Source organism: Aspergillus lucknowensis (assembly GCF_044049455.1).
Source record: "Aspergillus lucknowensis strain CBS 449.75 chromosome Unknown BJX67scaffold_51, whole genome shotgun sequence".
Taxonomy (NCBI): Eukaryota; Fungi; Ascomycota; class Eurotiomycetes; order Eurotiales; family Aspergillaceae; genus Aspergillus; species Aspergillus lucknowensis.
In genome coordinates this window covers 39,256-65,999 of record NW_027263595.1, presented here as the reverse complement: position 1 = coordinate 65,999, position 26,744 = coordinate 39,256, and the positions used below count along the sequence as shown (strand labels likewise).

Sequence of the window (26,744 nt, the reverse complement as noted above, 5' to 3'; positions counted from 1 at the left end):
AGTACACAACGAGCAAAAATAGACAGATCCTCCAACACTTAATAACACAGCCTTACACCCCAAGGTTAAAGGTACAGCGAACAAAAAGGCATCTAGAAATCGCCACCAAAGTCATCACCCCCGCCGAAATCATCATGGTCATCGTCGATTGCGTCCGCCAACAACGCACCCCCAATCAACCCACCGCCAACACCTAGCGCTGCGGCGCCGGCCATCCCCATCCCACCCCCACCGGGTCGTCTTCGCTGTGGCTGGCCATAAAACCCCGGCTGCGGATATCCGTACCCCGGCTGCGGCCCATAACCGGGCCCGTAACCCTGCTGCGGATAATAGCCACCGGGACCACCGTAGCCCGGCCCGGGACCAGGAGATCCATAGTGACCTTGAGGAGGATATCCTCCACCATAGCCTACAGGAGGTTGGTGATGGTGCGGCGCCGCAAAGACGGGGCGACTGGAATGCCCATGGCCAGAGCCCGGGGATCCAGAAGAAGCCTTGCTCATGAGCTTGCTAAAAAATCCCTTCTTCTTCTCCTTTCCCCTTTCCTCTGTCCCCGCTGAGGCGGGAGAAGGAGAGTGCGGGCTATCATTGGTATAGTAGTTTGACGCAGCACCGGCACCGGCACCAGCACCAGCACCGGATCTCGCGTCTTCCTCAGCTTGTAAGCGCGCCGCTAGCTCAGCATCACTTTCGACTGCGTCTGCGGCCTTGTCTCCGGGGGGCCCGGCGCTGCCGCTTGGCCCGGAAGACTCGGCGTTATATGGATTATTCGAGCCGAGAAGGTTCGCTTTCTTCTTCTCCGAGTCTTCCGCGCTCGCAACGGCAGACGGATTACCGGGGCCCGATTCCTCATAGGATGGTGGTGGTGCGGTCCCCTGGTCGGTGTGTGGTTGTTCTGAGGGCGGAACCGGGGCGACAGCTGGAGGTGTTGGCGCGGGTGTAGCTTGTGGTGGTTCCCATTGGGATTTACCAGTTGCTAGATTTACAAAGAACCTAGACGTAATTTTTTGATTAGATTCTAGCGAAAAAGTCGAGTTGAACATGAAGAAGATAGCGCACCATTGTTTGTACGTATCATCGAACTGAGTTGTCCATCCTTCCGGCGCCGAGGGAGGAGGGGGACCAGGTGGCGGGGCGAACGACATCGAAGGATTTCAGATCAAATTTACTTCTGGTATTACCAATATCTCAGACGGAGGTTGATCAAGAGAGGAATGCCTTGACGCAGAAGCAAAATCAGAGATCTCCCACTCAATGCGCCGGCGAGGGTTTGAGAATCTGTGATCAAGTGTGAGTGAGATGCGGGGGATTGCCATGGATGGCTGGCTTATGAAGTCAAATCTCATTACTCGCAGCACCAGCTCCGCAGTGACGTTATTGGTGGGTTTGGCTGCAGATTGTGGCTGTGTACCTAAGCCACAGGCCATCCATCAAAGGATTCGGACCACGAGGGATGGCTCAACCCAAGAATTCCAGATGATCCAAAGAGAAGGGACGTCGATCCTGGTTTCCGTGCCTAATCGGGTTAAATATTGGGAAGCTACTTTATTACTTTCTGTCATTATCATTATTGGAGTGAGGATTTAATGCATGCCCTTTGTTCACAAGCGCAGGCCTCACTCAAAACTCCTTGGGCCAGTTTGGGTCGATCATGCTGCTAGGCGGCCACCAGAAATCATCCTCCAGTCCATCGAGATCTTCGTCTGGTGATCGAGAATGTCCCTGAGAACAAGTTCTGGAACTTTGAGTGCTCTCTTCCGCATCCGAATCACCTGTAAGATCGATGACCCCAGCTCCAATATTTGTGATAATGGGCATGGAGGGTGTTGTTTCTCGTCTCTGTTGTCTGCGTTTCGACGCCACCTCATGCGCAGGATCATCATCATCCTCACTGCATAAGTCAACGAGGCTACCGGCGTCATCTGATTCTTGCTTGATAAACACTGGATTTCGCCTCTTATTCTCGCCGCGCCTCTGGTTGCGTATCTTTGCAAGAGTTATGTGCGCCTCCAGGTCTTTTTGCACCGCATGACTCAACCCTTTTCGATATTTCGGTGGTACGCCACCGAGTTGGCGCGCCTCATATTCATCTGTGAGCCGAGTCACTGCCATCCGCTCCGGTGGTGTGCCGTCTGGTCGTGCCCAATGAGCAAACGGTCCCCGATAGCGGGGTCCCTGGCCGGGTCCAAATACAGGATGCCATGCAATCTGCCCGGACAGTATTAACTCACGTGCCGCCTTAACTCCAGAATCCAGTCCGAGTTCTGGCTGGCTGGTGAGGACGCTTTCTCTGAAAATGAATTCATGATCCTCCTTTCCAGGGGTGTCCTTCTCGGGGGTGAAAGGGCTGTTAGACAAAAGGTTCACTCCTCCAGAGACATCTCCTATCAGCAAGTTGGACTTATCCGGTGACAAAGCCCCACACATGATTCCTTCCGGCAAGACAACCACGTCGCCGATAAACACATCCTCGGGAGCTCGAAGGATATCCCACCTTTTTACAACGCCGTCTGAAGCTCCTGTGTAAAGCTGGTCGTATGTGTTGCCCCACAACTGTAGATTCACGCCGGTATCCGCCAGCTCCCTCCCGATGGTTTCATCGAGCTGATTCAAGGGATCACCATGCTTGAGCTTATGAAGGATTTCGCCAGGTTTCCGCTGGTCCCAAACGTAAGTAATGCCATCCGTACAACCAGCAGATATATAATTGGTATCCATAGGGCAGAACACCACTTCGTTCATATCCAAAGCTGGGCACTCCAGCTCCATGACACGCCGGTTCAGCCTCAAAGGTTCATAGAGATTCACAACCGACCGCGTACCCCTGGACGCTTGTTGACCAGCAGTACAAGCGGTGGCAAACGTAGGCAGCGCTGGATGCCACGTAACATCGAAGACATTTTGTGAATTGGGTGAAAAGTATTCAGGTACGGTTGATGATTCCCGAATTCGAAACGCCGCAAGAAGACCGTGTTGAGCTACACCGCCATCTTCATTCTGAGACATCCCAGCGAGTAAATAATCCTTGGTTGCTTGGTTGGTTCCCCATGCAACTGACGTTGAAACTAATTCGATGTCTTTTCTTGATCGTGCCCGGGGTAACTCAAGTGGTGTGTACTCGGACGTCTCAGTGTTCCAAAAACCAATGGTATTCGTCCCAGTCGCCAAAATATTCTTAGCAAAATTCGAACGTGCCATAACGATCACTTTCGACTCATGTTCTAGAGTCTTGAGGCACGTGGCTTCGCCTCTCGAGGTATCCCACAGTTTGACAGTATGATCATAGCTCGCGGTATAAAGAGTGTCTTCAAACCATTGCACAGAAGTAACACTCATAAAAAGCCGCGGATCACTTATGACCTGGCTAGCAGAATCTCTGCGCCGCGGACGCTGGACCCAATGATCTGGCAGCTCATGCAGCTCATTCCTGACGAGGTCTCCAAGCAAGAGGTTGTTTTTCCTATTATACGCCATCATGTATTCACCACACTGTGCAGCAGCGCCCGCTGCGAATTTGGTCCCATCAGGTGACCACGTTAGGGTGACAACATCGTTGGAAGCCCCTTTCCATGCCTTCGACAGTTTGAAACTGCTCCCTAATTTTGACTGAAGCTGCCGAGTCGGACGAAACCCTAGCTCCCGTCGCTGCAACAAATCACCCAAGGTTGCTTCCCGCCGCTTCGGGATCTCGCAGACGGAACATGGGGAAGCAGTCAAGGTTTTTGACGATATGGAACCGCGCCCACGATGCGGTAAGTTTCTTGTGGTTGGTATGCCTTGCTCCTCTTGCACTTCTTCCTCACTGTCGCTATCAAGGTGGTAGGTCTTTTTGTAATAATTCGTAGGTCCAGCTCTCGAGCGCGCAGAACGCCGTACTAATGCAGGCTTAGGTACGTCGCTCGCAGGTGACAAGGATTGGGGAGTCCGCCTTCTTAGTGGGGTTGGTGATTTCCTCCTTGAAATGCGGGGAGCAATCTCCTCTTCAATGTTAGGACCAGGATTTACAGACGCCCTAGCCCCCGCCATCGCCGCCTGCTGGCTGCTTTCGGGGCGTAATTGAACATTTCCCCGGGGTATCTTCACCCTCGTCCTTGATGATGATATCCCAGCAACTGAGTCTGCGGAGAGCCCCTGTGCTCGCTGTGATTGCAAAAGCGCGTCCTGTGAATCGTGGGACGTACATCTCATGAATTGGGTAAGTAGATCCTCGGACTCTTTGATCATAAAAGGGTCTTCAGACCCCAAGAGGGGGGAGGCTGCGGAATATTGCGACGTGAAATTCTCTCCCATGCCAGTCAATCCAAGGTGCCGCCTGATGAACATTAGTCATTTAGAACCAGTCTAGGCCATTTAAGATATTACCTATGTTTCAAATTAGTTCGATATCGAAAGTTTCAGATCGCCACATTCATTATTGTGAGTCCGAGCTTTAAGATTGGTTATGAGAAGCAGCAATGCATGCAAGATGATTGAACTTGGAAAAGCACAATTCAAGTGTCTAGTAACACTAAGTTGAGTGTCGACTCAACTTAGTGTTCAAAACTAAAGTAGATAGGATAGCAAGGAATTGGTGTATCAGGTAGCGCCTCGCATTTACTTGGGATATAGGACTATCATTGTCAGTCCAAGTTCCTCAGTGTTAGTGTGTATATGAAGGTCGGGTTATTGCTTGAAGATCCAGGAAAGCACGTGAAAGCCAGAGTCGCCAGCCATGAACTGGTTGTTCTGGTAGAGCAACTCCTAGGACTATTGGTTAGCCTGCCTAGAAGAGAGAAATGCCAATATGGAAACCTACAGAAGATCTGGGATTTAACAGCAGAAAGTCGGACTTGCACCAGAATACTTCTAATAGCCCCAGGTGGTATCAGGAGGAGGAAAATGATAGAAACACCCAGCTGGGTCTCCCACATAAGCTCACAAGCAATGAAATGATGGCACTTGCTTCGCAACAGGCAAGGAATGCGTGGGAGAAGGTCGAAAGTCATTTGCTCAATAACGCGTGGGCACGAGAGGCGCCCGCCCGCGTCAAGCTTCATTACTGTAAAAAGTAGGCGGTGAAGTGACAAAGCATCCTTATTTGGCTAAGGTAGTGACTTCAGTGAGTGATGAGCAATTTCGCATGTTTTAAAACATCTTGAAGTGATTTGATTCAAGTAATCTCAAGATACTAAAAAGATAAGTAAGAATTAAGCTCAAATATCCTCTAAACATAGAAATACTAAGTAAAATTCCTTTTTAAAAGACACACCAAGGTCAAAGAGGCCATCCACAGAAGGCTATATGTACACATGAGAGGCTGGCTCTTCTCCCAGCAAAGTGCGACTAAGCCAGTCAGTTCTGAAGCACTGTAAAACCAAATTTCGGAGGTTGATTTCTTGCGCTTAAACCAGCTGGAATCCATAGAGAGGCCAGTTCAAATTGCAGGGTCCTTACGCAAACACCACAACACAGCGAGCCCAGATAGATAAGCAAGTCGACAATAAATCATGAAAACACAGTTCTACAACCGCTCCATCCTGAAGCAGACTGCTTGCTTGTGAGACCTCATCTCTACTCCCAGAAGTTCCGTCTATTTGGAAACACGGCCCCTCCTTCTAATAGATACCATCAAGTCATACAGGACATCCTTGAATGCAAACAAGAATGCCGCCGTGATGGCACTCTGAGTGACCTTGGGTCCAATTCCTGTATCATACTCTGTAAGCAGGCGGCACTTCATCCACACCGACAAACTTGCCTTTGTATAAGCCAGTGTAACCCTCTTCCCGAATGATTCTCTTCAAGCTTCCATTCAAGCTCTCATTGGGCCCATCTTTACTAGCAACATGCATCTGGCTCTTCACGGTGATATACGGGTAGGTTATAGAGGTGGCTAGGATCTTGCCAAGGGCGCCGAGATAAAAGGCATCCTTCGGCGTCATACGCCGCCGCCGCTCCACTGCGTTCTTCAGCTGCTCGAAGATGGTATATTGCAGAATAGGGTTGATCACCAAGACGAGAGCAGGCAAGACACCGGCAAAAAGCGCACTTGGGCCTTCTTTCTGAAGGAGTTCCATAAGCGTGCCAAATGTGGACGCCCGCTGCTTCTTAGGGCCGCCAGGTAGCGACTGCTCCTCTGCTCCGGACTTGCGTGCGGTCATCCTGGTGTTGACGACCCATATGGGGTTGGTGATAAGTACCGTTGCGCTCCCCGCGATTGCTCCGGCAATCATGGATTCAGAGGTCGACAACTTCTTTGACCGACCTGCCTTCGCGGCAGCTCTCTCAAAGGCAGAGCGAGTCCATTCATACCAGTAATAATACACAAAGTTTGTGACACTGATGCCGAACAGAGCTGACTCTAGACCCGAGTAAAGCCCAGTAATTCCTTCCCGTTGCACGATACGCCGGATGGCATCAATACCCGAAGATTGAGCGCGCTTGGATTCGACCTGCGCTCGGGTCGAAAGGGTGATAAGCGGATATCTATAAAAAGGAGGTGAGAGTGTGTTCAAGAACTCGTATGTCAGGACGAAGTTCATGTACGCACGTGAGAATCATGGAAAGTACACCACCGCCAGCGCCCGCCAGAGCATGGGCGACGTTGTCGCTCTGCTGGGCCGCTGCTGCTGCAGCCACGCTCTTTGTGTCTTCAACTTTCGATAGAGACATTGCGAAATCTGGGAAATCCTTACGGACCGAGGGGAGAGGGATAGACACTGCTCCAGGAAAATTCAAGATGGGAAGGGGACGAAGAAGAAAAAGAATTAATAGGGGTTACAAAAAGGAGGAGCATACGAATTACAATCGGAATGAAATAGTAATGAAAGGGCCGTCCGAATAAACTGAGGGTGTTCGGATCAGCTTCGATTGGAGAATTATCATAAGGATGATCCATTTCATGACGTTTGCCGAATTCTTGTCGATGCCTCGGCTGCTTGAGTTGTGCTTCCACCCGTTGTTCCCGAGGGTCCACCCCCCGTTGAAGCAGACACAGCGCTATTCGTGACGAAGACAGCTTGTCTTCGTATACGTTCCACTATATAATCTACGGTTGGTTTCGAACATCTCGCGCGCTTGGACATGTGGGTGTACCTCAGACTGCTGATCGATGGCAGTGTTGTGTCCATGCAGCGTCGACCGAGGTTGGATCTTGAAGTCAAGTTCGTGGCGCCGGTCTCTCAGAGTGCAAAAGTCTTTGGTGCTTGAGGTCGACATCAATTTCTAAGACACCTAGTTCTTGATATAGGCAGGCTTGTGGCAACTGCGCATTATCAGTGCCTCCCTGCATGTGATCCTAGTGGAAGCTGGATGGGAGATTCGCTGTCATATGATTATATCATGGTACCTTCGATTAATCACATACCCCGTTGACTTCGTTCTCTAGAGTGCACACAGGAGATGAGAGTTCTGGGTAGTATACTCCACGCAGAGGTAATAGCAAGTAGCTGTGATTGAGGCCCATTGGCACAATCCCACACAGAGCCTGGAGGATGAACATGGTTGCCACTACTTTTTGAGAAGACAATGAGATCTCGACTTCAATATTACCGACTCTAGAAATTACTCACAACCTCTAAAATATCATGGTAGCAGTCCACGGATCATTTCATGCGCTCCTCATTAATAGAGCCTGACAAGACACGCAACGAATCCAACCTGAAGAAACATTGAAGAACATGAATATAAAGATGCCATAATAGAGTCACAAATGGAAAGGCACGCACAAAATGAAAGGTAGAAAGCAAGTGGGTGAAAACATGCGCGAGAAGCAAACAGGAATCGGTACTAATCCTTAAAGTAATCCTGTATAAAGACAAAGAGTAGTAGGCCGGCTAAAGCATGGTGAAGAGAAATATTCCCCGATGGCCGTCCTCAGCTCATTAGAAGGCTCAACACCATTCGTTCGCACCATGCTCGAGGATAGACTGAGTCGCCAATCTTCGCAGAGAGGAAGGAAGCACCGTGATGATTCTCTGTTCCCTGCACCAGGATGGGTGCTTAGCAACACTGAATTGAAGTCATGATTCGTCTAACAGCAGCCACCAGCAGAACCAGATTGGACGCCCTGCCCCTGGCCAACTTGAACGGTCGGCTTGTTGTTTACGGTCGCAGTGCCCATGCGCTCTTTGATCTGTCTGGCCATCGTCAGGAAGGCCTGTTCGACGTTGGACGCGTTCTTGGCAGAAGTTTCCAGAAATGGGATTCCAAGGCTATCAGCAAATTCCTGAGCGTGGACACGGGGATGTTAGATGAATACTGGGATGTGTAGGGTAAAATTTTGGCACAAACCTTCGCAACAGTGTATTCCACAACCTTCTTGTCTTCCATATCGCTTTTGTTACCCACAAGTAACTTATTGACGCCCTCGGTTGCGTAGCGGTCGATTTCTTGAAGCCACTGCTTCACGTTGTTGAAAGAATCCATATCAGTAACATCGTACACGACGCAGATGCCATGAGCACCACGGTAGTAAGACGATGTGATCGTCCGGAAACGCTCTTGACCCGCAGTGTCCCACTAAAATTCAGTCAGTTATATCCAGAACACGGAGAAAATTCTCTTGGGCTCTCATACAATTTGAAGTTTCACCGTCTTGCCGTCAAGTTCGATAGTGCGGATTTTCTAAGAAAGGTTAGCGAGATGGCACTTGATCGACCTAACCAGGGATTATCCGGGAAAGAAAGGTTCAAGCTCATTATACGATCGACAGCAGGGGCACGCACGAAATCCACGCCGATCGTGGAGATGTAGCTTTCAGTGTAGGTGTCATCCGCGAATCGAAGGAGCAAACATGACTTTCCAACACCGGAGTCTCCAATAAGGAGAAGCTTGAAGAGGTAATCATATCTATTCATATTATCGATATAGTCAGATCGCTGGCGTGAGAGGACAAAGCTATGGGTCTTATCGAGCTTCGACGGGTTAAACTTCGCGGGAGATGGGTGGTGGATACTCTGGCGAGATTCGAAAGCGTCAGCAAGTGTAACGAAGGCAACAAATCCCAAAGAGCACGATTTTGAGTCTAATGAGCTGAAGGCACCATAAAGCCGGTGCAAAGAAATAGCGGCCATCCAAGTGAGCGGTACTCCAAACGTAGGCAGACATCCAAACAACTTACCACTCAGGGTTCATGGTGAGGGTTAGTCAACTCAGTGCTTTTCAAAATTAAGGAACTTTGTCTGAAGAGGGACAGTATCCGGTGCGCGAGACGGAAAGTGAGAATCGAGTGATGTAAACGTTGCTTAGAAGCGTCAGCCAGTGTGGACTTTGGTGGTGTTGCAGAGTGCAGGAGAGCAAAGGAGCCCAGCGTGCAGGTACTCGTCGTACTAGTGACCGTTTCACGAGGTTCCGCTCCGATCAGTCCGAGACTAAATTTGGTTTAGCGTCCAGAGCAATCCATATGCCACCACTTCAGTAACTTTCCAAGAGAACCCCATCCTCTGTCAAAAGAGCAGAGTCAGAGGCCTCTATTCCAGGGTCCTCTGGGTCTCGGCTCTTCTAATGTTGTTTTACAGACACCAGGACGGATTACGAAGCACAGTGTAACCAATCATCAAGTCGAATGTCAAAATAATGCGTGTAGAAAATGAAGATGCCTCGCAAAAATCTTAACTACTACCCCTACTTTCAGTGCTTGTAGAACTGTGGTCTAGCTTACAACCATATTTTGGGGTTCCCAGCTCGAAGCGGCGTAATGCAAATACCATATATGGGAGAGACGGAAAGAGACTTGTTCTTCAACCGTTAAGCGTAGCCATGTGCTTGAAGCCAGTCCAAAACCTGCCTCTCATCCCTTTCCTTGTAATTGGCGTTGGTTCGAATGCTGTCCGCCACAATAACCAGTGCACGATCGTAAACACTCGTGTCTTTGTTTTGGAAGAACGAAGCAATATCGCTTTCGGTGTTATGGTCCGCAAACTTCGACAGTCCCATCCGCACAAAGCGCTCGAAGACGACATTGTTCTTCGAAAGGCGCGCTTCTACGGGAGCCCAATTCTTTTTCAAGTACTCCCATAGTAGGTGGCGGACATTGGAGTTAGTGGCCAAGGAAGCTGCGCCATTGTGCACATCCTGGATTGCAACGTTGTCCGAGAATACAAAATCCAGGTATTCATTGACCAGCTTGGCGTCCTTTGTGCGTCCAAGGGCACCTAGGCAAATCTCCTTGCCATCGACAGAATCAGTCTTGAGATATTCGTCTTGGACGGCCTCAAACTCCGAGCGAGTGCCCTCCGATACAGCAATAGCAAAGATTGTAGAGCGTAGGTTGGTGTGGATGGCGCTCCTGTCTTTCCCAGTGGCCCAAAGGCCAAAACGATGCTTAGCCTCGTTTATGATGCTGGGTAACGTGGTTAATCATGGGCTTCGTGCCAAGTAAATAGCTGGAATGGCGGAATAGTCGCACCTTTCATTGCCCGCAAGGCCCGACATTGAAATCAGAAGCCTCCGAAGCTGGACAGTGAGGTAATCCTCATGAGGCTTAAACTCCCAACCGATTGTATTAGCGGCGGTTGATGACAATTCGCGGGCAAATTTCTTTAGACCCTTAGCCACCGCTTCATTCTGCGCAAATACGGTCCGTAAGTTGCCGACAGAAGACGAAACCTGAGACCAAACCCTAGAGGCCGGTTAATTGTCCAAATGGTTATTAGAGGAGGGGGGAAGAAACTAAGGGCAACTGACAAGTAGTTCTGTTCTTCCTTGAACCCCTCCAAGAGCGATAACAGAGCAGCAGTAGAGCCTTCTCCAGATACAGCAAGGGCAGCAGCATCACCGATCAGACCAATCTTATCCTCAGTACTCAGCGACTCAAGGGAATGACCGAGTTTCTCAAGCCTGGAAGCGGGATAATTGGTTCGATAGAACCCCGACAGATCCTTATTAATTTTGTAGAATGACTCATGCCCAATGCCTTGGATGGTGTCCGCCTTGGAAATAAGGGCACGAGGCTCCTGAGCTATCAACCCTGTCCCTGACTTGACTCCAAGAGGAATCCACCAAGTTGTCTCGTCTTCTTCAGGCTTAGCATCTCCAGTTGAGAGAAATCGATTTTGGCGAACGTTAATCTTTCCAGTCTCTTCCGCGACAGTAACCACTGGGAACCCGATTTTGCGGATCCAGGGGTCCTTAAATATCATTAGAGAAGCAATTCGTTAACCTGAGAATTACCTCACTCACCATGAAACTGTTAACGTCCTGGTTAGAGGCCTGACTGAGTGCAGACCAAAGGTCGTTAGTGGTCGCATTGCCTAATTAGTTGAATTAATGGCCACCAAGAGGAATACAGCGTTTTGGATTTTGAAATCAACATACCGTAAGCGTGGGTTTTGAGGTACTGGGCTACTCCTCGCAGGAAAGTCTCTCGGCCAAGGTGAGTACTTAGCATGCGGATTACGGAGCTTCCCTTGAGGTAGCTGATGTGGTCAAAGATCTGATCGACCTCTAGGGCGTTTCTCACGGGAACTTGGATGGGATGAGAGGCGCGCAACGAGTCAAGCTGGAAGGCTTGTTGGACACCCTCAGCCTACGCTAGGTCAACCTCACTGTTCGGGGAAGATCGAATTTACCTCGAGAATTGCGTACCACAAATTGAGACCAGACATTCCATTCTATTTAGAACTTCAGCGAAGCCGGTATCAATAAGGGAGAGACAAAATGACTTACCCGGGTAGAAATGGTCGACAGCGAGCCATCCAACCCACGTAGCAAAGCCCTCATTCAGCCAGAGCTCATCCCACCAATCCATTGTCACGAGGTTTCCAAACCACTGGTGAGCCAGCTCTAATAGATCCAAGTTAGCCGAAAAAAGAATTCAAGGAATGTTGTGCCTGGTTTCCTGATAAATTGAACTTACCATGTGCGACGACATAAGCAATACGGTTCTTGTAACGGGTGTCTGATTTCCCCTCATCGAACAAAACAGCAGTTGTGCGGTACGTCACAAGACCCCAATTCTCCATCGCCCCCATTGCCTGGAGAGGGCGTGAGTAAGACTTAACCCATATATTTATGGGAACCCGGATAACAGGAATGTACTTACGAACTCATGCACTGCTAGGAGGTCCGCTTTGGGCAAAGGATATTCGATCTCGAACACCTCGGAGAAGTAATCAACAGTCCGACAAGCACATTCAAGGGCGAACTGAGCTTGTTCTTTAAGACCCTTTGTCGTATAGACACGAACAGGAATGCTTTTTCCTTGGTATTTTCGTTCTGTCAGAGCCTCGACATAATCGAAGTCACCAACTGCCCAGGCCAGAAGCTAGAGGAACAGGGTTAGTGAATCTATAACATCGAGGTAACGGGACACGAACATATGTACTCATCACTGGGGTCGTCTCAAAGGAGACCAGTTTCAGCTCGGGTGTGCTACCGCTCTTCTCTGATTTGACTGGCATGTTACTGATCGCCGTTTGGCCTTTGGGGACTTCGATCTCAAAGTCAAATGCCGCTTTTAGATTCGGCTCATCAAAACAAGGGAAGGCTCTCCGTGCATCACAGGACTCGAACTGGGTGCTCAACATGTAATGGATGTCTCCCTCCTTGGGTGTATCAGGAGTCGGCTCAGCGGCAGGTTTGTACTTTGAGCGATAGAACCCAGCCATGGCATTATTCATTGTGCCAGTGAACGAGATAGACACAACTATGTCTGACTGGGGGAGCTGCTCAGGAAATTTGAGCGTCACCCGCTCTGAAGTTTTGTCGTAGTTTATTTCAGATGCTTTCAACAGCTCCGCGCCTAGAGCAACAGCATAATACCCGTCAGTAAAGGCTCCCTCCGACAGGTTTAATTTCTGCAAATAACAGTGAGAAAGCACCATCCGATCCCAACATCTCCGCGTGTTGCACTTGAATCTCCTTTGAGTTCAGAACCACTTCCGTTGCCGGGGCATTGACCTTCAAGTTGATTTTGACAATCCCCTTGTAGCCCCACGAGCCACCGAGCTGGAGGTCAAAGAGAGATATGCCATAGTGGATAGGCTTGATCCTGTAAAATTATTTAAATCGGTCAACGGTAACCATAACCCTTAGCTCGCCGAGGGTGGACTTACACGCTAGGAAGAGTATCTCTGTCTTTTGACGCCATGGCGCGGAGTTCGGAGGCACAGTGCCTTTCAGAACTGATTGATATCCCAGGACGATCTGAACAGGCCGAAAGTGTGCGTGGTGAACGATGTGAGCGGAATGGAGGGGTCGACCAAGACGGAAGAGGTGAGGGGGAGGGGCGGGAGAGCGATGATACTGGCTGAAGCGGTCGGCGTCCTTGAACAAAGCAACGGAATACAGCACATCTGGTTGACGTGATGCTGCGTCTCCCCCACATCAGGTCAAGCCACCGGTAGCGGTTATCGCCGGAGAAATTGGATTGCTCTTCAAAAGAAATGCTTAACAAGACAGACGTTCTTAAGAAATATGCTCGATTAAAAAGAGTCTGCTGCAAAGGTCACCTCGAGGGCATTTTTGAGGCAAATCTTGTCTACATATCTGGACCTCTGAAGCGAGCAAAACCCACAGTGGACCGGGGCTGGAGGAGCTCAGACCTTTCTTCGGGCGCCGAGCCGAGCTCCTCGACGAGGTAAAGACCCAGCTTTGCTCGCCAACACCCACCCGTCGGGCACGATGGCCGACTCTGATGAGGAGTATATTGGAGGAATCTCTGAGGATGAAGACGATAGCAATATTCTTCAAGGATCGCGAGGCGCGGCCGGTCCGGCTTCGAAACGAAGAAAACAGAAGGGCGGAGCGGAATTTGAACTCTCGCGAACGTGGGAGACATTAGTCGAAGGCGCCGATGGCACAATCAGCTCGACAGTTGAGGGGTTGTTGGAAGCTAGCAAAAGAAAGAGGTGAGTCTGCCGTGTAGGGCAGGATATCCCCCACCATCGTACTGCCGCGGTGGCTGTTGGGAAACTTTACTGATTCGCGATGGTGTCCTGTACAGACTTCTCAAGGACACCACCCCGTTGCAGCGCGGTATCATACGTCATGTTGTTCTAGTCTTAGATTTATCCCAATCAATGACGGAGAAAGACCTACGGCCCACGCGTTATCTTCTAACATTACGCTACGCCCAGGAGTTTGTCAGGGAATTCTTCGAGCAGAACCCCATTTCTCAGATCGGCGTTTTGGGGTTGAGGGACGGCCTTGCCCTCCGGGTCAGTGACATGAGTGGAAATCCTACGGAACACATCAGCGCAATACAGGACTTGAGGAGTCAGGATCCAAAGGGTCTTCCTAGTCTGCAGAATGGCCTGGAAATGGCACGGGGTGCTCTGTTGTACGTCTCACCGGCTTCGGAATCACCGTATTCTAAGGTTGATACTGACTTCATTTTCCTGCACAGTCATACCCCAAGCCACGGAACCCGGGAAATACTTATTATCTTCGGCTCGCTACTTTCCTCCGACCCCGGTGACATCCATCAAACAATCACAACACTTACCGACGATAAGATTCGGGTCGGGATAGTGGGTCTTGCAGCCCAAGTAGCAATCTGCAGGGAGCTATGCGCAAAGACGAACGGTGGCGATGATACTTCCTATGGTGTGGCCCTCAATGAGCAACACTTTCGAGAACTAGTAATGGATGTGACAACTCCACCGGCTTCATATTCTCAGAAACAGTCCACCAGCTCCCTCCTGATGATGGGGTTTCCATCTCGTACCATTGAACCTTTCCCCTCTCTTTGCGCGTGCCATTCTAATCCCACCTCGGGAGGTTATCTATGCTCGCGGTGCAACAGCAAGGTTTGTGGCCTCCCCGCAGAGTGCCCTTCATGCGGCCTTACTCTAATCTTATCCACCCACCTCGCTCGGTCTTATCATCATTTATTCCCGTTGATGAACTGGGTTGAGGTTCCGTGGCAGCGTGCCTCTCGCAGCACGGCCTGTTTCGCCTGTGGCATACCTTTCCCTCCGGTTACCCTAAGGGAACAACGGCAGGCTACCGAAACTCTCACGAAAGGGATGAGCGTAAGCAGTCGTTACGAATGCACTGTGTGCAAGAACCATTTCTGTATCGACTGTGATTTATTTGCTCATGAAGTGGTGCACAATTGTCCCGGTTGCCAAAGTCGAGCCGCAACCCAATCTGGAGATGATGTTTATAGACACCAAAATGAGATAGATCGAATGGATACCTCGAGGTGATAACCATGACGTCTTGCTTTGGGGGGAACGAAGGCGGCTAAATGCGAAGATGGATCAGCACACGAAGTAAAGACCAGTAGACGAGGTATGGCCGTTCTCCGGGGTCGGATCTCCGATCTTACTTGAGCGCAGAGCCTCTCCGCTGAAAGAGGAAGCTTGTCGTTCCAGAATGCCAAGGCCCAGGTGCCATAAACCAGGGACCTCGGCTAGGCAGCTTCTCCGCAACCCAAGACCACAGCTTATACCGAAAAATGCTATCTACCCACCGTCACCAACTTTCAACAGGTCTTCATAAAAACGAAAAGAATTCACAATAACCCGCAAGCAATACTCGGGCGTCAGAAGAAAGTCCATCCCGCTGCTGCTGATGAGTCCCGCAACAGAACCAACATTGGAAACAACACATGCCCCGCCTCCCGCCGCGAGCGCCATCACTCCGCCCCAAACCGGTTCTCCAGAACACCAACGATCAGTGGCAGACCTTTTCGAGAAATTGAGAACATACCCATTCATTACGGACCGTGAGTTTGCAACCGGCCTCGCGATTATCCTCGGCCATCCGGACACCTTCCCCTCAGAAGAAGAGATAGCCCGCGATGACGATTTAGTTTTGCAGGCGAAGTGTTATTACTTCACCAGGTATGCCCTTTGTTAGAAATTCATTGCATTGGCCGCGCATCCACCTAGGGTCAACACTACAAAGTATGAGAACTGTACTGAATCCGGTTCGTTCTGGTATCAGAAAAGAAAACCTCGCTTCGCCTCTTAATGTTGCAGCTTACAAATCTTGGCTGGTATCAAGACCCGCACCAGATACAACCGGCCAGGCGTCTGTAAGCGAAACGCAAACACCCAGTCCACCTGTAGCAGCCTCGCAATTTTCACCCGGGGCTGCGGAACAACAATCCGTGCCCGCATCACAAGAGCCGAGCTATCCGAATTCGTTTGCTCATATAGTCGAACTCATTACAACTAGCCAGCCTATACCCGGGATTCAACAGATACCGGATACCTTGTTGACGGGTCAGGGTGCCGCAAGCGCAAAGCCAAGGAGAAGAAAACCTTGGGAGAAAGAAGAATCTTCTGGGGCTTCTTAATTAATAATCGCATTGTCGAACGGAGCAATTGATGGCAGACAGGGAGTTCGTGACCTACCTGCCCCTTGCTCTGTGACTTTATAATTCCGGTGTCATCCTGCTTCCAGTTTCCCCGCGCCAACCCCCAAGATTCTGTAGGTACTATCCTGAGACTGAGAAGAAGAATGAAAAGCATACTACATTTGGAAGAGAGAAGGTATAATACATTGAACACTAGAGATAGGCCATACCCTGACGAGGCACCTCACCTTTACAGAAAAGGCCACGGCACAAGCAATCCCCTGTTGTAATTATCCGTTCGTAGCCCAATAAAGCGCGGACCACGTCCACAAACAAATACTTTGATAGTTCGCGTCGGCTCTCCCGGAATCGGAGCAGGAAAAGCATCGGTGTTTGAAACAATAAAAAAGAGGCCAATGATATGAGAATATGAGATGTGGGAGTCGTAGGATATCAAGCATTCTCAGAGCAGCCCACTGACGTAAATGAGGAAAGCTCAAAATCTGATTTGCAGGGCATTCATGCACACAAATCACATCTAGAGAGAAATCAGATTGAATCTATGTCTGGCTGGTCGTGCTGGGGTCATCCGGCTTCGAGAATCTCTTTTTCCGGTAGTTTGTGATAGACTTGGTTGGCAGCTTCTTAACGAAATGGAGGGTAGCTAGGGTTCCACTGACTTCCACGGTTAAAGCGCGCTCCGTGTTGATTTGCTGTTTGGAATCGGTCGTCGTTGAAATTGCTGAATCGACCGATTTGCACCCCCGTTCCTGGTCCTGGTCGAGTAGTATGAGACAGGTTGCAACAAAGCATTGCCACACGCGAGCCAAACTTTGATCCGCGTAGGGAAACCATATGCTTCCTGTGATATCGTTAGGTTTATTGTGGGGGAGGACAATTACTTTCTGAAAGGCCTTACCGAATATGGGTCGCAACTAGTTCACGTTGATGAGGTGCGGCATTCATCAGAATCCACTGGATGAGATAATTACCGTACTGATCTCCTGCAACTAACGTGCGTCAGGACGCTCGTCACAGGGGTTGGAAGCTGAATACACTTACTATCAATCAAGGGCATTCTTGGTCGATCCGTACGACCAGTACACACCCTGGAAAGGTAACGGTCTAGAAAGTCGGGTCCACCAATTTTCAGGCATTTTTCCACAATCTTAGATGCGAACTGATCCATGCTATAGTCAACCGCCCAAAGAAGAATATGTTCAATGGCGCGGCTCTTATCATGCGGAGCTCCATGCTCGCAAATATGTTGAATACACCAATTTCCGAATTGGCCATGAGCAAGTATATCAATCTTTGCTAGAACCTCTTCAATGGCCGGACGCTAAAGCATGTAGTTAGCTCCACATCCAGGAAAGTGGGCCGAGGCCTGGGGAGAGTGCTCAAGAGCTGCCTGTACCTTTTCATCCTCAACGCAGTTCTCGAAAATGTTCTGAACCACCAAACTTCCGGTCTCCCCCAACGCAACTTCATGCCACATACCGCGCAGGGCTTCGTTGACCTTTGCCATGATTTGTGGCGGTTCACCACTCCAGCGTAGTTCAAAAAGCTTCTGCCAGACATGGCATGCATACCGATGAATGACAGTCTCTGGTATCCTACGCAGAAGCTCATGCACCATAACTGCCTTGTGTTCTTCAGGAACACAGTCAAAGGCCTTTTGGACCACATGACAGCCGAATGGATCCATACTAAGGCTCAGAGTATTGCCTTTGATGGCATTCGCTATCGCTACGATCTGTTCGGGAGTCCCGTGCTCGAAACAGCGCTGGACGAGGAAGTTTCCAAACCGATTCACCATTAGGGAATACGCTTGTTGTATAATAGCATCGATGATGTCGAACTTCTGTTCCGTCGTTCCGACCTTTAGTTTTTGCTGGAGGAAAATGGAGGCCTGCTGGTCATTGTTACAAACAATCTTGTCCACTATGTATTTCCAATCGCAGGAAACATTTTTGTCAAGAAGTCGTCGGTAATTGAGTGGTTCCAGCGGCGAAATGTATGTCTGGATAGAGCTTCCAGAGACCTAGGAAAGTTAGCCAAAGAGTATCAAAGAGGATCTGAGCATCGCTTACAGATGAAGTTGCCCAGGGGATCGAGTTTGCAGTGGGCGACGTAAATTCAGTCGCCGTTGGTGAGAGCGGACGTGCAATTGTCCGTTGATGGTACGAGGGCAACGGGTAAAGTCCAACTTGTTGATAAGTGCTGTTTGGTTTGCTCGGAGGTGATCTAGAGCCCTGGCTATCCGACGAGCTCGGAGCGAAGGCACCCCACGGAGAATTTGCCCCGGGAAAACACGGTCCAAAGCGATTTGATTGAGCAGTGGGATGTCGTGCTCCAAACCCCGAACTCTGCATATACCTACCTTGGTCCCCAGAGAAATGTGGATCAAAACTGCAGGGCGCCGTGGAAGGGCCTGACAGCACACGGTGAGCCTGGACAGCGCTGTTTCCAGAGATGGAGGGATTCGTAGTTGAGGGCCCCCAGAATCTGCCTGAATCCTGACTAAAGGACGTAGCGGGCAAAGGCAGATTGGTGTCTCCATAAGCTTTATCTTGGTTAAGCCCCATGCCGTAGATATGCTGCCCAGGAGGGGCCCAGAACCCTCTGGCTCTATTGTAAGCACCAGCGGACAGTGCATCGGATATATCGGACTGTGAATCTTCCTGTGTGTTCCAACCATCTTGGAGTAAATGAGGAGCGGGAGCGGAGGCATTGAACGCGCTCTGCAAGTTACTAATAGTTTGTTCGCTAATGTCGCGCCCCCCGTAGTCAGCCTCCGATGGAGGGCCGAGGGCCTGGTCCAGGGTGTGTTTGATAACACGGGTCTGTGCAAGTTCCTGCTCTTGAAGTGCGATGCGAGAATTCGCAGCGTCTAATTCCTGCTTTAAACGTAGCACCTCTGAAGCCTCTGTGCCGAAAGTATCGAGGCTCACAGCATCTTTTGGGCTGCTGGGCTTGTTGGAATCCGTCCGATGCGGCAAGCTGCAAGATTTATCGAGGTCCTCAAGCGTTGCTGAATCGACTTCATTGCTTCCCACGAAACCATTCTGCTTGTCAAGGAGGAGTTGCTTCTCGGATAATTTCGAGAGGATCTCCTGGTTCACAGTCTGCTTGGCATCTGGCCCTTGAGGCTTTGGCGAGAGCTTCGCCAGGAGCCTCTCCATCTCGGAATTTCCCGTGAGCGAAACGGCACTGGTGGCATGCTCCAACTTCTGCTTCTAGGATTGTGAGACAATGTATGCCAGTAATCATCTAGGGAAGCAAAACCTGACCTTGTACGAAGGAGGGTCATTCTTATGGCCAAAGGAGGACTGTAGGTTCCCAAGTTTAGAAGTTGCGAGCGGATCAGGGGATTTATTGCAAGGGCTTGGATGCTTGTGCCCCTTGAAGATATTTATGCAGCATGTCAGATATGCCGGTATGAACGCTTTTGTAAACCTCAGCGAAGGCTCAATCGACTTACCAAAATTTCGCATCCAACGGACAGTCTGTGGGCGTCGGCATTCCCACGCGGAGAAGACGACATCTCGTCGGTATTCCTGCGGCCGGTGTCCGGAGAAGCAGTCGAAAGCAGTGACATCTTGTGGACTGCGTTCAAGGCCCAGAATTTGCGTGTGGGGTTAAAATAAACAAAGAACTTGGAATTTCAAGCTGCTGAGACAACAAGCACACTGCACAAGATCCAAACGCCCTTACATGCAAAAGCAACTTGATGGTTGATGAAGGAGATGCTTCAAATATCACAGGGAAAGGAAGAGTGCTGTTTCTTGATTGGACTCACCCAGAACAGCACACAAAATAGATGGCAGTATCTAGAGGAGAAATCAACATGAGAAAGAGCAAAGATTTGAAAAAGATGGATCGGCAGATTAGATTGACGGGCAAGTACGAGGTAATTGGGAAGTGACAAGGGAAGTAATGAAATGAGGGAAGAGCGCAGGAGGGCCCGATGGCAGACACAAGAGCAGAAATAAACTCGGGTACATGGGCTTGTGCCCTGCGTACTGTTGAATTTGCTGAAAACGGAAGGTGGAAGAAATTGACATCTGCACCTGGGCACCTGGGCAGCTCAATCGAAGACCAACTCGGACGGCGGCCACCTACCGAGACAGAACACCGTAGAGGAGCAGGTCTGACTCATATTCAGATGCCTTCTACCTATTCGCGTACAGTAACCTATAGATAGCCTTATAGCTCTCAAAAATGGCGTCAAAGCCAGAGCCAACAAAGCCTCTCCCCGAGAGTGACTTCACAGACTTGGTGTTGCGTGGGTTCAGAGATTGAGGGCTAGACATACGGTAAGTATTTTGCGGTACAGTATGCTTGTATGTATGTACCTACCACCAGTAGAGTTAATTAGGTACGGCACCAGGATACGCTACCAGTATGAAGCATGCTATACCTAGAACCCGCAGCCATCCTTCTATAACCTCCATCCGTTATATACCACTGCTAATGTAAGACCCCGATGAGATTTGCCAGAACTTGTCAAAATGGCCGGCGGCGTAGAGACCGGCGTGGCCGTTCCAGCGGCAACTGTCACTGATAATTATGAGTTCGGGCTGGCCGGCCCCAGTAAGTGTGGGAACAAGGCGGGCAGCCTGTTCGAGACCGTCAATATCGGCACCCCACACTACCAATTCCAAACTCTCATCCTCGAGGGGGCGGAGAAATAGGGCACCCATGCCGGGTTCATGATTGAAGGCGTACTGATGACAACCCTCATTCGAATCGAGAAAGGCATTTTCTCCGGGGTTAGTCAGAGAGCATGTCCTAGACAGAATGATCTGCGTGCTAGTCACACGAACAGGGTAGTTCGGGGCTGTCGAGTTTGGTATATTGTTCCCTAATGAAAGAGTTATAATATTCCCACGGATAGGTCTGGATCCTCTTGCGTCCTGAGTATCTGAGGTGCTGCAATTATGCGTGATGCGCGAATCGGCAGCAAAATACTGTAATAAGTTGCGGCTGGTCTGAAGGGCTATTCCGTCAATACCAATGGAGCATATCCTTATGGTGAATATTCCGCTAGTACGCAGAATAGCATCCATCGCACCCACCTGACGACCATACCTTTGGTACAGGGACTGCCAATCAGTTCGGCTCGAGCTCAGCCATCCCCCATGGGTATCTCGTATATACCACGTAGATTCACAGCGAGATAGGTCGACCTTGAACCGGGTATTTGCATCATCGATTGCCAAGGTAATGGACTCTTCGAGTTCACATATTCTATCAGAGAGATGGAAGCGATGAATATTCTGCGTCTGCAAATACCAGATGCCATGCCGTACGTCCCTTTTGACACGCAATCGACCTACCAAATCGGGAGATTCTAATTGATCCACGTATAAACCCCCTTTCGATGACATGTCTCCGGAGGATGGGACAGTCATTGTATACGTTGACGGGATCTGGGCCGGTATCGAGCGCAAAGAATCTTCATAAAACTTTAGAAGTGGAGCCGTTGTCATCACACCATTAAACCAGTGGCCTTTACCCCGCAATTCAACATAATCAGACGTCCAGCCTGTCCTTTCAAGCAGTTCATGCATCAGACGCGAATGGTATGCTGGAACATTCGTATCATCAGAGCCGTGCTGTTGCAAGATGGGAATGCCGGCAGCGTTTCCCAACAGAAGCTCGTGTTTGAAACTCGCCCGCGATTGATGGAGGATAGATGATATTAAGGGTTCGGGATCATGCCACATGTTGAAGGGCACATAGTCTACCAGAAGTTAGCAAGGAACAAAGGAATACTTTGGCCAGCATAAAGAAGGGAATCAATGGCCTACTTTCGATGGACGAATACCCTGATACTGGGGAAGCGGCAACAATACTGTCGGGTTGATGAGTGACAAGGAACCACACTCCTTGGCCTACCATGTGGGTGAGCAGAGGAATACCAAACAAAATGACACGTATCTATACCTCCATTTGAATGCCCTGTGGCTATCCAGGAGCTGGTCAGTATGCCAGGGCCGCTCCAGCCAATGGCTCCAACCCAGCGAGAAACTGCATCGATGGCAGCCTTTATATCCGCAAGGGCCCAAGTATCTATCCAAGAACTTAGCAACGTCAAACCGCCGACTGGATGTCATTCAAAAGTTCTGCAACAAAACTCGACAACCGTAGTACAGAGACTTACGCCAGTCGTCACCACTCCATGAAGTGACCCCACTTGGGAACAGTGTCCACGCACAGATACCGCTTGCAGCGTCCAGCATCTCCCGAACTTGCACGCTATCAGCATCAAGACCCGCTCCATGAAGGCCAATTATTACGGGCAAACCGTTATGTGATTGATTGAGTACGCAGTGAGCCTTGAGTGGGGGTGGTCGTAGAATCGCATAGGAAACTATGCCTGCTGGATGTAGGTATGTAAGCCTCTGAGGTTGGGACAGCGACTTTTCGACGAAGTTCATTCGGAAATATTGAGCCCGCTGAGTCCCGCCTGGGGCAACATTGTAGTGGATTTCAGCCATAAACTCAGTATTGGGCGCATGGACAGCTATGAGGCGGAAAACCAGCGGCCGTGTTTGGTATGGTGCGACGTGCAATGGCTCTTCCATCGCTAAAGTAAACTTATATATAATGTCACGTCATGTCTGAGAATGGGATAGGATATTCATACTCACATTAGGCGAACTGATGGAAAGAATCTTCAACCACTCGGCTGCATTGTTCTGAACATCTACCGTCGCCCAGGCGCTCCCCAGCTTCCAATCTGTGGCTTCGGGTATCACAAGGCTCTTTTTATCAATGGTCAATGTTTCGTGTCGTATTTCAGTCTCAAAATTGACATTAACTGTGGGATCGCCTTGACCACCAAGAGAGCGAACATCACGGATTAGCCGGAGATCGATGACATGCTCTCCCGGTGCGAGGCTCAATATGAGAGGCGCTCTACGATAACTGTAGAAGTCCCCACCAAAGTGACGCCGGCCATCAATGCAAAGCTCTAAGATACCGTCTGTAAATATCGCAACCGTCTGACGAGTTGAATCAGGTAGATGCAGATACCCGCGTACCCAGGCTTGGTATTGAAGGGCGGACCATCCGTATATAGATCGGAGGAAATTCCAATCGACTTCCGGGAAGCTTATCAGAAGCTCAGCCTTGCTCTGCTCCGGGTGAGGGTTTGTGATATTTGGCCGAACGATACTCCATTTCACAATCCCACTCGGGGAGAGGGAACTACTAAATTCTGCTTTCTCATCATAAAGCAAGTTGCTGAATCCACCCCAATACTCCAGAGGGTCAGCCCCCCAGAGAGCTTCTGGAATGGGATCAATTGATATGGTCCTCCCTTTTGGGCTGAGCGCGGTGAATACTAACCTCTTGTCCCGCATCTAAAGGGCCCGAGAACCTGCCAGTCTTCTGAGAGTTGAACACTAGGGGTACCTCCAAGAAGAGGGTGCTGAGAGGTTGTAGCACGAGATTGGACCCCGAATCTCTTCATGCCGCATGGCACACCTGCAAGAAAAGAAACTAAAAAAGGTATTAACGGAAATAGTGAGCAGTACACCATTGTCAGCTTCAATTTGATATTGGAGATGCAGGAGCCTGCTCTTTGAGATGGTGTGACTGTGACCTGAGCTTTCAGTCAAAGTTTTGGTATCAAGAGAATCGACCAATGACAAACTGTGCACAGCAAGCCGTCGTTATTGAGGCCCTGACCATCTGTTGAGAAGTATTGTGCGAGTCAGAGTGGCCGGCCACTCCAAATTAAGGCCAATACAGAAGGATAAAGGCTCAGCTGGAGGCACCTCGCAAATTATAACTTCGGGTCTTGGAAGTTCTCGCAACTTCCAAGGTTGGTCAAGGGTCCCCACCTTGGAACTTTCAAGTTGGAAGTTCCTGAGGTCCTGCGTCAGCGTGCCCAATTCTCAAAGCTTACTCGCGAGCGGTCATTTGGGTGATTCGTCATCTCAAATTCTGCTAGTACTAAATAACGCTAGCGGATTACCCTGACCCATCACTTGCAACCTTGGAAGAACTCCAACATTGAGACAACCTGGTGGCAGATATCTTTTGACACGATGGATGCAGATGGATGAAACACAACTTTAGCATCTACGGCGCATTCGACTAATGCGACCTCGCGAACAGCCACACTGAATTACATTCGGCTGAGCGGCGTATCCGAATTGTTTCTTAGCACACTCGCCGCATTCAGCAATCCCGCTCCTGTATAAGTTTTCGAACGTTGTCCACGCCGACTCCGAATTTGAATGGCCGTGTGTCCCACAACCGAAGACGCAAAAACAGTCAGTTCATAAGTCGCCAAACCGCCAAACACACCATCAAACACACCATCAAACAGACAAACCTATACACGACAACATCTCATGCAAGTAGCATTGTCTAGAGAATTGGAAAATGACTACGACCACCGTAACCGGCACCGGGCGGCGCCCTTCGATACGGCAACCAGAACTACAGACATCAGTGAAAATATCCAGCTCCCAACCGTTGGCCAGCCCCATAGACAAATTTCCACCGTTCCATGATGAGCAATATGACCCCAAGGACCCGAAGAGTCTTTCTCCCGCTCCCACGATAAAGTATGTGCCCAGTGATCGTTGGGACTATAAACCAGTCAGAGAACCCAAGCGAAAACCGAGAAAGAGCATCAGCGAAACCATAAGTGCCATTAGGACGCGCAATGGGAGTGTCAGCGCCAACGCGCAAGATCTTGCTCAGGCTCTAAGAGCTCCTGTTTCATATAAACTAATAGTACGGCTCAGTATCCCTTCCTGGAATCTCCAAAGTAGCAGCTGCTTACTCGCACACAGACTCTCTGCCTTATCTGGTACACAACTTCGGCCCTTACAAATACATCTTCGAAATCCATCCTAACTGCCCTCCCCAAACCTATCACCCTTACAATCGTCCAGTTTGCCTTCGTGTCACTATGGTGCCTGCTACTTTCATATTTATCAAACGTACTACCCTGGCTCAAAGCAAGCATACCGGCCCTCAAGAACAATATTCGTCCCCCGTCACGCGATGTTATCATGACAGCGTTGCCTCTCGCGATATTTCAGCTTGCAGGGCATATCCTTAGCTCAATGGCGACCTCACAGATCCCTGTCTCACTTGTTCATACTATCAAGGGACTGTCGCCCTTATTTACTGTCCTGGCATATCGAATCTTCTTTCGTATTAGATATGCTAGGGCAACATACCTATCTCTCGTGCCACTGACATTAGGCGTCATGCTTGCTTGCTCGACCGGATTCTCCACCAACTTTTTTGGAATTCTGTGTGCTCTGGTCGCCGCTCTTGTCTTCGTATCACAAAACATCTTTTCTAAGAAACTTTTCAATGAAGCCGAGCGCGCAGAGTCAAATGTACAGGTTTCTGGCCGTCGCAAGCTGGACAAGTTGAACTTGCTCTACTACTGCTCTGGACTAGCTTTCCTCCTCACCTTGCCAATTTGGTTTGTCAGCGAAGGTTATTCCTTGTTCTCCGATGTGATGCAAGATGGTGTCATCTCCCTGTCAGGCAAAACAGGCTCGTTGGACCACGGCGCTCTATTGCTCGAATTCGTGTTCAATGGAGTATCACACTTTGCTCAGAATATCCTTGCCTTTGTCCTTCTTTCCATGATTTCGCCCGTATCTTATTCCGTGGCGTCTCTCATCAAGAGAGTATTCGTTATTTTCGTCGCCATCGTTTGGTTTGGCAATACTACAACTCCCATTCAAGGGTTCGGTATCGTTCTCACGTTCGTTGGGCTTTACCTCTACGACCGCAATAGTCACGATGACGCGGCGGACCAAAAAGCGAACACGGATCACTTCCACTCCAAGGGTACTGTGCTCCCCCTCAATACGCGGACAGCGAGCAAAGCCTGGGATTCAAATGGTTACTCTTTCCCTCAAGGAAGGCACGCAGCGCAGCAGTTCTCGGATAACAGCTTCTCTCTGCAGAGCAAGTCAAAAAGGAAGGATAGTATTCACCAGGCGCATCCGAGAGAAAGTAGCGCAAAAGCATGGCTACCACCCGGCACAAAGCAAGAGACGACTTGGCAAGCAAGCGACTCCTGAGTGGTAGCCGTTCTCTAGTTATCTTTGATGGCTGTCATGCTTAGCTGAGCTCGTTTTTTTCGATGTCACGGAGTGACGGCGTTGGATTTATAACAACCTCGCTTTTATATCATCATACGATGGCATTATAGAGGAACATAAGAGATTAAATTCTATTCAAGTTTGATAAGTTGGAGTGAGCAAAGGACAACCCCTAGTTTGAACCGACGGCTTTTCTGGTCCCACTATTATTTGTTCTGATGGACAGACTCGGATTTCCCAGGCAGGTACTCCGTAAACCGACGAAAATCTCCAAAAAAATCTAGTGGTTTCCAAAAAGACTTTGGCTGGGTATTTTTGTCATAAAAGCAGTGGATTGTTGCCGCTGTCGGTAAGGAACGACGTCTTCAGCAGGCATTCCTATCATAAACTGACAGGAAAAAAACCCTCAGAAGCTCCAG

At 49.6% G+C, this 26,744-nt stretch overlaps 10 protein-coding genes across 10 annotated transcripts; 3 read left to right on the top strand and 7 right to left on the bottom strand.

Moving 5' to 3' along the window:
• Positions 1 to 92: 92 nt before the first annotated feature.
• On the bottom strand, positions 93 to 1,145 carry BJX67DRAFT_384621 (WW domain-containing protein; the record flags this gene model as incomplete). Its single annotated transcript, XM_071033693.1, has 2 exons — positions 93 to 993; positions 1,060 to 1,145. 2 exons carry the CDS (start codon positions 1,143 to 1,145, stop codon positions 93 to 95), a joined length of 987 nt encoding a protein of 328 aa, XP_070882444.1.
• Positions 1,146 to 1,474: 329 nt separating this feature from the next.
• Positions 1,475 to 4,999, bottom strand: BJX67DRAFT_363596 (WD repeat protein). Its single transcript, XM_071030104.1, has 3 exons — positions 4,796 to 4,999; positions 4,363 to 4,740; positions 1,475 to 4,312 (listed from the first exon to the last, which is right to left on the bottom strand). Exon 3 carries the CDS (start codon positions 4,288 to 4,290, stop codon positions 1,621 to 1,623), a length of 2,670 nt encoding a protein of 889 aa, XP_070882443.1. The 5' UTR covers positions 4,291 to 4,312; positions 4,363 to 4,740; positions 4,796 to 4,999; the 3' UTR covers positions 1,475 to 1,620.
• Positions 5,000 to 5,485: 486 nt separating this feature from the next.
• Positions 5,486 to 6,764, bottom strand: pmp47 (putative peroxisomal membrane protein Pmp47). The gene is made up of 3 exons (XM_071026301.1): positions 6,530 to 6,764; positions 5,738 to 6,465; positions 5,486 to 5,685 (listed from the first exon to the last, which is right to left on the bottom strand). The coding sequence occupies exons 1-3, from the start codon at positions 6,649 to 6,651 to the stop codon at positions 5,570 to 5,572; spliced, it is 966 nt and encodes a 321-aa protein (XP_070882442.1). The 5' UTR covers positions 6,652 to 6,764; the 3' UTR covers positions 5,486 to 5,569.
• A 746-nt stretch (positions 6,765 to 7,510) lies between these two features.
• Positions 7,511 to 9,266, bottom strand: BJX67DRAFT_363586 (Rab family GTPase YPT1). Its single transcript, XM_071030103.1, has 5 exons — positions 9,104 to 9,266; positions 8,706 to 8,829; positions 8,557 to 8,604; positions 8,272 to 8,499; positions 7,511 to 8,206 (listed from the first exon to the last, which is right to left on the bottom strand). The coding sequence occupies exons 1-5, from the start codon at positions 9,112 to 9,114 to the stop codon at positions 8,012 to 8,014; spliced, it is 606 nt and encodes a 201-aa protein (XP_070882441.1). The 5' UTR covers positions 9,115 to 9,266; the 3' UTR covers positions 7,511 to 8,011.
• Positions 9,267 to 9,726: 460 nt separating this feature from the next.
• On the bottom strand, positions 9,727 to 13,306 carry BJX67DRAFT_374509 (M1 family metallopeptidase; the record flags this gene model as incomplete). The annotated part of the gene is made up of 12 exons (XM_071031559.1): positions 9,727 to 10,321; positions 10,388 to 10,600; positions 10,666 to 11,108; positions 11,161 to 11,231; positions 11,296 to 11,506; positions 11,566 to 11,591; positions 11,647 to 11,763; positions 11,837 to 11,954; positions 12,023 to 12,244; positions 12,297 to 12,721; positions 12,801 to 12,970; positions 13,035 to 13,306. 12 exons carry the CDS (start codon positions 13,304 to 13,306, stop codon positions 9,727 to 9,729), a joined length of 2,883 nt encoding a protein of 960 aa, XP_070882440.1.
• A 132-nt stretch (positions 13,307 to 13,438) lies between these two features.
• BJX67DRAFT_256936 (TFIIH/NER complex subunit SSL1) lies at positions 13,439 to 15,315 on the top strand. The gene is made up of 3 exons (XM_071026299.1): positions 13,439 to 13,829; positions 13,925 to 14,260; positions 14,327 to 15,315. Exons 1-3 carry the CDS (start codon positions 13,603 to 13,605, stop codon positions 15,129 to 15,131), a joined length of 1,368 nt encoding a protein of 455 aa, XP_070882439.1. The 5' UTR covers positions 13,439 to 13,602; the 3' UTR covers positions 15,132 to 15,315.
• On the top strand, positions 15,316 to 16,373 carry BJX67DRAFT_256937 (DUF5572 domain-containing protein). The gene is made up of 2 exons (XM_071026300.1): positions 15,316 to 15,770; positions 15,874 to 16,373. The coding sequence occupies exons 1-2, from the start codon at positions 15,499 to 15,501 to the stop codon at positions 16,226 to 16,228; spliced, it is 627 nt and encodes a 208-aa protein (XP_070882438.1). The 5' UTR covers positions 15,316 to 15,498; the 3' UTR covers positions 16,229 to 16,373.
• Positions 16,374 to 16,781: 408 nt separating this feature from the next.
• BJX67DRAFT_256919 (Pumilio-family RNA binding repeat-containing protein) lies at positions 16,782 to 19,927 on the bottom strand. The gene is made up of 7 exons (XM_071026298.1): positions 19,713 to 19,927; positions 19,522 to 19,632; positions 18,322 to 19,467; positions 17,646 to 18,272; positions 17,291 to 17,570; positions 17,148 to 17,238; positions 16,782 to 17,090 (listed from the first exon to the last, which is right to left on the bottom strand). The coding sequence occupies exons 1-7, from the start codon at positions 19,827 to 19,829 to the stop codon at positions 16,874 to 16,876; spliced, it is 2,589 nt and encodes an 862-aa protein (XP_070882437.1). The 5' UTR covers positions 19,830 to 19,927; the 3' UTR covers positions 16,782 to 16,873.
• Positions 19,928 to 19,984: 57 nt separating this feature from the next.
• BJX67DRAFT_363566 (uncharacterized protein) lies at positions 19,985 to 23,075 on the bottom strand. Its single transcript, XM_071030102.1, has 6 exons — positions 22,398 to 23,075; positions 22,181 to 22,306; positions 22,045 to 22,128; positions 20,591 to 21,977; positions 20,354 to 20,536; positions 19,985 to 20,061 (listed from the first exon to the last, which is right to left on the bottom strand). The coding sequence occupies exons 1-4, from the start codon at positions 22,819 to 22,821 to the stop codon at positions 20,689 to 20,691; spliced, it is 1,923 nt and encodes a 640-aa protein (XP_070882436.1). The 5' UTR covers positions 22,822 to 23,075; the 3' UTR covers positions 19,985 to 20,061; positions 20,354 to 20,536; positions 20,591 to 20,688.
• Positions 23,076 to 24,137: 1,062 nt separating this feature from the next.
• Positions 24,138 to 26,449, top strand: BJX67DRAFT_363561 (putative ER to Golgi transport protein (Sly41)). The gene is made up of 2 exons (XM_071030101.1): positions 24,138 to 24,988; positions 25,048 to 26,449. Exons 1-2 carry the CDS (start codon positions 24,632 to 24,634, stop codon positions 26,302 to 26,304), a joined length of 1,614 nt encoding a protein of 537 aa, XP_070882435.1. The 5' UTR covers positions 24,138 to 24,631; the 3' UTR covers positions 26,305 to 26,449.
• Positions 26,450 to 26,744: the final 295 nt, after the last annotated feature.